General features: G+C 38.2%; 1 protein-coding gene across 1 annotated transcript; it reads right to left on the reverse strand.

Annotated features, from left to right (window-relative positions):
- Positions 1 to 1,045: 1,045 nt before the first annotated feature.
- LOC105662514 (uncharacterized) lies at positions 1,046 to 6,310 on the reverse strand. The gene is made up of 4 exons (XM_076531895.1): positions 5,804 to 6,310; positions 5,627 to 5,726; positions 5,413 to 5,550; positions 1,046 to 4,997 (listed from the first exon to the last, which is right to left on the reverse strand). The coding sequence occupies exons 1-4, from the start codon at positions 5,945 to 5,947 to the stop codon at positions 1,333 to 1,335; spliced, it is 4,047 nt and encodes a 1,348-aa protein (XP_076388010.1). The 5' UTR covers positions 5,948 to 6,310; the 3' UTR covers positions 1,046 to 1,332.
- Positions 6,311 to 7,765: the final 1,455 nt, after the last annotated feature.

Consider the following 7,765-nt stretch of genomic DNA (forward strand, 5'->3'; position numbering starts at 1 on the left):
CATTATAATAATCTAGTATTTACGTTTGAATATTTGACAAGGGAAATATGGAGCTACGAACAGCAGAATTTGCATGTCCCTGTAAAAAAACCTGAACACGCATTTATTGTTTTCGTCGCAACGAACAGTTATTAGCAAACCACCGAGTGTAACCCAATTCCATGACGTGACTCGTTTCCTCGGTCATTTTATACTCGTAACGCCGGGATTTGCTCTTCCTGATTGGTATGACTAACGGTAAATTAACAACGAACAAACAACACCGACTTCGAAACAAATTCGTACCCTCGAAGATCATACGCGAAACTTTGCAACCAGAACTTACGCACTCACCCTGCCCGGCGAACAATACGAATTCGCTTACCACCCAGAAGCAATTTTACGAGCGCGTAAAAAACATTTTACGATACTTTAATCGTTTTTCTTCTCCGCTTTCTTAGTACCTCTTTTCCGACAGCTTTTTCACTCCGTCGGATCTGAACTTCCTACCGCCGTTATGGTGAAACAAGTATGGACGAAAACAACGTTACTTTATCTTTGGACGGTGGTTCATTAAGGACTCTAGTTTGAATCTGTGTGTTTAATAAAAGGGTGACTTTAATAAAATTGTGAGTTGTATTATTGTGTTAGTAAGTCAAGTGCAATTTTTCGGATATGGTATGAATTATAGTCGTTGAACTATGAACCGTACCTTTAGGTTTTGTTGGACCGTATTTTCTTCTCTCAATGGTGACAATATGTCGGCGAGCGGTTTGCGTCAGCGGCCCTCATATTTCCGATTATTTATATCCGGAGACCCGTAATTTGTCGGCGCTACGAAACTTCCCACATGCTGCGCAACGTTCGCGTTCAATGAACATATAGATCATTCTCGATTGCAACTCATTAACAGTTTCTCGTTCTGGCGTATACGAGATTTCGATGAACACGTGGAACGTATTGGAAACGAAATTTATGTTAAATATTAACGATCCACCTGTTTTGCGCTCGATGATGGCTCGAGCCCGTTGGGTTTTTTAAAGGACGATGACATATTTTTTGGCAGTTTTCTTTATTATTATGTCTACGTATATGTTACAGTATTTAATATTTCTAAAGTAAAGTTAATTTCTTATGATAAAACTATGTTAGCAGGTATGTCATACGTTAGTAGTAGTTAGTGAATATCAGTAGCTAACAGCAACAATATTGCTCACTCGATTATTTTATTAGTCGTAATATTAGTTTGCACTCGAAAAATTAGTTAAAGTTATCTCACCACCTTTTTTCTATCAACTAGTCTGTTCCATCGATGATTAGTTTATGCTTTATGTTATTTATGATTTCCTCCTATTATTCTCCCTTCTTCTCACTTGAACTTTGTGACTCAGATTTTTCAGCCTTTGTTTCATTGTGAACTTCGACTAATAAATTACTTTCATGTACCTCCCTTTGGACTATTTCTTCAACCTTCTTCAATACTTTAGATTCCTCCAGTTTTTTACCGCTCTTCTTCACCTCACGTAATTCTTCTTTAACCACTTTTAATATTCTTTGGCTGCACTTTTGTAATTCAGTCAAGCTTAATTCCTCCTCTATTTTTCCGGAAGATTTGGCTTTTTCCACTTCCGCTTTCAGCTTTTCTTTTGTGACCTCTGTTATCTTCTCCCAAAGACCAGCATCAACGACTTCATCCTGGCTTGCGCTACCTTTAACTATCTGTAATATGCTTTCGCTCTTCGCTTCTTTCTTGATCACTTCTTCGGTTAATCGACGTATCTCGGATTGCTCCAATTTTGACCCACTTTTCTGTTTTTCATGGATTTCTTCTTCGACCTTCTTTAATATCACTTCCTTACACTGCGTCAGTTGTTCTGAAGTCAATTTTTCTTCTCCTTCTTTTAGAACACCACTTTCTTTCAACACCTGCGTCAATTTTTCTTCGGTTACCTTGCTGATTTCTTCCTTGGTAGCAACACTGATCGTTTCACTACTGCTACTGCTGCTGCCTCCCTTCCCTCCGCTAACTATGCTTATTATAGTCTCGCTCTGAGCCTCTTTTTTAATTACTTCTTCAGTTAGTTGTTTTATTTCAGATATCTCTAACTTTTTACCACTTTTTTGTTTCTCGCGAATTTTTTCTTCAACCTTCTTTGTTATCACTTCTTTACACTTCGTTAACTCCTCCGAGGTCAATGTCTCCTTTCCATCTTTCAAAACACCACTTTCCTTCAACACCTGCGTCAATTTTTCTTCGGTTATCTTGCTGATTTCTTCCTTAGCAGCAACACTGATCGTTTCACTACTGCTGCTGCTACCCTTCTTCCCTCCGCTAACTATGCTTATTATAGTTTCACTCTGTGCCTCTTTTTTAATTACTTCTTCAGTTATTTGTTTTATTTCAGATTTCTCTAACTTTTTACCACTTTTTTGTTTCTCGCGAATTTCTTCTTCAACCTTCTTTGTTATCACTTCTTTGCACTTCGTTAACTCTTCCGAGGTCAATGTCTCCTTTCCATCTTTCAAAACACCACTTTCCTTCAACACCTGCGTCAATTTTTCTTCGGTTATCTTGCTGATTTCTTCCTTAGTAGCAACACTGATCGTTTCACTACTGCTGCTGCTGCTGCTGCCTCCCTTCCCTCCGCTAACTATGATTATTATAGTTTCACTCTGTGCCTCTTTTTTAATTACTTCTTCAGTTATTTGTTTTATTTCAGATTTCTCTAACTTTTTACCATTTTTTTCTTTCTCAAGAATTTCTTCTTCGACCTTCTTTATTATCACTTCTTTACACTTCGTTAACTCCTCCGAGGTCAATGTCTCTTTTCCTTCTTTTAACACGCCACTTTCCTTCAACACCTGCGTCAATTTTTCTTCGGTTACCTTCGAGATTTCTTCCTTGGTAGCAACACTGATCGTTTCACTACTGCTACTGCTGCTGCCTTTCTTGCCTCCAACAATTTGTATTATAGTCTCACTCTGTGCCTCTCTCTTGATCACTTCCTCAGTTATTTGTTTTATTTCAGATTTCTTCAATTTTGATCCACTTTTCTCTTTCTCGCGGACTTCTTCTTCCACCTTCTTCAAAATCACTTCTTGACACTTAGTTAACTCCTCCGAAGTCAATTTCTCCTTTCCTTCTTTTAACACACCGCTTTCTTTCAATACCTCTGTCAATTTTTCTTCAGTCACCTTTGTAACTTCCTCTCTGATATTGACTTTAGTCGTTTCGCTACTACTCGTGCTACTATTCTTCCCACCAACAATTTTTATTATAGTCTCACTCTGTGCCTCTCTTTTGATCACTTCTTCAGTTATTCGTTTTATTTCAGATTTCTCCAATTTTTTACCACTTTTCTCTTTTTCGCGGACTTCTTCTTCGACCTTCTTCAAAATCACTTCTTGACACTTAGTTAACTCGTCCGAAGTCAATTTCTCTTTTCCTTCTTTTAACACACCGCTTTCTTTCAATACCTCTGTCAATTTTTCTTCAGTCACCTTTGTAACTTCCTCTTTGATACTGACTTTAGTCGTTTCGCTACTACTGCTGCTACCTTTCTTCCCACCAACAATTTTTATTATAGTCTCACTCTGTGCCTCTCTTTTGATCACTTCTTCAGTTATTCGTTTTATTTCAGATTTCTCCAATTTTTTACCACTTTTCTCTTTTTCGCGGACTTCTTCTTCGACCTTCTTCAAAATCACTTCTTGACACTTAGTTAACTCCTCCGAAGTCAATTTCTCCTTTCCTTCTTTTAATACACCGCTTTCTTTCAATACCTCTGTCAATTTTTCTTCAGTCACCTTTGTAACTTCCTCTTTGATACTGACACTAGTTGTTTCGCTACTGCTGCTACTACCTTTCTTCCCTCCAACAATTTTTATTATAGTCTCACTCTGTGCCTCTCTCTTGATCACTTCTTCAGTTATTTGTTTTATTTCAGATTTCTTCAATTTTGATCCACTTTTCTCTTTCTCGCGGACTTCTTCTTCCACCTTCTTCAAAATCACTTCTTGACACTTAGTTAACTCCTCCGAAGTCAATTTCTCTTTTCCTTCTTTTAACACACCACTTTCCTTCAACACCTGCGTCAATTTTTCTTCGGTTACCTTTGTAACTTCCTCTTTGATACTGACACTAGTCGTTTCGCTACTGCTGCTGCTACCTTTCTTTCCTCCGCGAACTATGCTTATTATAGTCTCGCTCTGTGCCTCCTTCTTAACTACTTCTTCAGTTATTCGTTTTATCTCAGATTTCTTTAATCTCGTTCCACCTTTTTGTTTTTCGCGAATTTCTTCTTCGACCTTCTTCGTTATCACCTCTTTGCACTTAGTTAACTCTTCCGAAGACAGCTTCTCTTTTTCTTCTAAAATACCGGACTGTTTCAATTCCTCGACCAATCTCTTTTCGGTTATCTTCGCAATCTCCTTCCTAACACTAACATCGATCGTTTGGCTGCTGCTGCTGCTGCTACCTTTCTTACCGCCCCTGATTTTGTTCAGCGAACTGTCATATTTCTCTAACTCTTCTTCGGATATTCGTTTACATTTTCTTAGCAACTCAGATTCGTTTAATTCTACACCGCTCTTTCTCTTTTTCAGTATTTCTTTTTCGATCTTCTTGAATATCGTTGTCTTAATCTTTTCCGCTTCCTTCCTAATCACTCCTTTTATTCCTCCTTTCGAGCCGCCTATTTTGGCCAATATTTTTGATTTTATGAGTCGCAGTATTTTTGTCTTCCGCTTAACGTCTAACGATCCACCGTGTTCTTTATTTTTTCCCCACGCAGAACCACCTGACTCTCCTGACGAACTATCCGACCCTTCTGACGCAGAATTATCTGACCCTTCCTTTGAAGGTCGACCTGACTCTTTCGACGAAGATTCTGTTTGTCCTTTGCTTAATTTCCCGATGAGTCTCTTAATTTGTGTTATCGTTTGTGTGCCTCCGTCTTTTAATAATTCTTTCACGTGTGATAATATCTTCTTCTCGATCGCGTTCAGTGCTCCTTTGTCTATGAAGGATATATGATACTAATGTTTTACTTATTCAATACTGATATGATTGTATATATGAACCGCAGAGATAAAGTGTATTAACATGATTAAACAATGCAAAGTGATACAATTTTAAGAACTCTGGTTTTGGTATTCAGATATTTATTCGCTTATAGACTTATCATTCATTATAATTAAATAATTACAAATTAAATAACTTGATTAAATAATGCCCTTAAATATACTAAGATTTCCCCTGTCCAAGTTACAAGCAAATTATCTTTCCCGCGATATCCTTAGGTTTACCAAGAACATGTCTCGCGTCTTTGGGTATAACAATGTTTGTAACAGTGATAGCAATTAGTCAATTCCAGAGAAAGCAGTCAGATTCAAAATCAGCTAATTCCTACGATTCATCAGTGCTCGAATTACCTTTTCCTAGAATACCCAGAATATTAGTAACTGTGTTCAAGTCTCCCCCTTTGGATAGGATAAGCTGAACGATCGATTGCACCAAAGCTTGTTGGCCCCCCTCCGATTCCACTACGGCATTCCAGTCACCATTGTTTGCTGCAAATGTAAAATACACGTTTTAGATCTTCTCACATCCTCGATGTTGAAAATTGGAATAAGTTACCATTATCACCTTGTAGCATGCTATTCAGTCGAGAATTGCCTGGCTGCTTTGGCAAAGTGTCAAGTAATACTCCAACGTTGATACCTCCTAGTAGTTTGCTCAGCGCTTGCTAAATTTGACCAGAACGAATTAACGATAGATGGGTCGAATCGTGTACGGTGTTCGATAAAAGACAAATTCAAATACCAGAACGTGTTGTAAGAGTCCGCTCAAACCGGAGATCAAGCCAACTCCTTGCTGTCCATTTCCACCACCATTATCCCATTTCTGACTTGGCAAGGCAACCGCGCAGGCTACCAAAACCATAAGGATTACGATTGACACCTTCATCTTCGTTTGAGATTCGATTACTGACAACCATGAGCATCAGTATCTGCTTATATACTCGGGTTGGCAGTTGTGAAAACAAACCGCTGAATGGGGATGAGCAATGGCGCTAATGATGGATCTCTGGTTAATTGTTTTGCAGACCTGATAACGTTATTGAATGTAATCATCGTGTCGACAAAAATCGTTTTGTAGTGAGAGAGGCAAATTAAGGAACATTGTTCCTGATTGATCACCATGTAAGTATTTTTTTCGATTGCCGTTTTCTACGTAAATGAAGATACCGTTTATTTGCTTACCCATCTTCGAGGGATTGGAAGTTTTTAATGGAATAAAAGTATTAGCACTCTTCGAGTAAAAGTATTAGCACTTCATAGGAAGTTTGAAGAAAACCAATCATTCGAGTCATGAGTATAAAATAAATTAAACTTGTGATAGCTACTATTTTTCAAATGTTTATTTTCCACGACATCTACGATGGAGTATTAAAGAAGTTTTAAGGTTATCAAAAACCATGACCCGCAGAACTATTTTTTGAAGGCAGTTGATTTTCCCTGGAGTGAATGGTTGTTGCCCAAAATGCTTAGACCTCCGCTGAAACTCATCTCGGACGCAATGTCGCCGATGTCTTAGAATATTAGCTATTTTCCTCTCGGCTGCGCGGACCTTCTCCGTTTTTCTCCTGTTCTCTTATCTTTTTGTTGTTCCCCGACCTCCTAGACGGAAATGATCAGTGAACACAAAGCAAATAGAAAGTAGACTATTTTACTCGGTACGATAATCGAAAGTTGTTCAATAGACTGTAATATTTTTAATTGTGCAATATGATAAATAAAACATTTATATATTTATGAAGTATTTATCGAAGAATGTATATTAGGTGTGTATGCTCTGTTTAAATAAATTTGACATTTCTTAAATTTTTCTTATGATCTTACATCATAATTCTACAATGTCCTTTCTTAATATAAAGGTACAAAAAAGGTACAAAAGTGGAGAAATCTACATGATGTGACGAATAAGGGTTAAGACGAATAGCAGAACCTCCTAGATTTCATTTCACCTCAGCGAAGAAGTTGAATCAGGGTTAACGCGTTTACCAGCGATACTACGTAGGTCTTGAAACGAAGTTTCCAACAAAAGCTCGGTTGAAAACATACGTAACCGCGTTAAACCGAGGGGGTGGTTTTTCCTTCCGGTTTACTCTTTCGTTCGCTGCGCTACAGCGATCGATCCAACCGGTAATTTAATGGTAACCCATCGAGTGCAGGGTAAAAATTAGTTTCCGACAGGGTGCTTTGAACTCCTTTTACTTTGCGGTAACCGACGAGAAGAAAAAGATCCGAACAGAGGAAGACAATGTGACTTCGGGATGTAACGAAGTAAGGAACAATAGCAAGTCGACATTTTTGTACTCAGCAGAGTTTTTTGTTAAAGATACCACTATTTTTATTTTCTATTTCGTGGTTGGTAATTACCCCTTAATTTTCAACTTGTCAATCTTGCTACTTTCTCAATATTCCCTGCACGCGATATTGCTTACCTCACCACCCGTGACATCTGCGAAGTCAGAAAAGCTTTTGCTCGAAGTGATCTTGAAGTTTGACCCAGATGCGGAATTTCTGAAAAAGGAACGCTCGGTCTGCATGTATTTTCGTTTGAAGTAACAAAAAGGAAAGATGAGTGGACGGGCAATCGGAGATAGAGGAATAATACAAGAAGTAGGCGTGGTATCGATCGATCGAACGTGTTCCTTGAGATTAGACGGAGATTGAGACGTACGTTGCGGTAAACAGCTGCATCTACTTTCACAATTTACAA

This window comes from Megachile rotundata, chromosome 5, assembly GCF_050947335.1.
Source record: "Megachile rotundata isolate GNS110a chromosome 5, iyMegRotu1, whole genome shotgun sequence".
Lineage (NCBI taxonomy): Eukaryota > Metazoa > Arthropoda > Insecta > Hymenoptera > Megachilidae > Megachile > Megachile rotundata.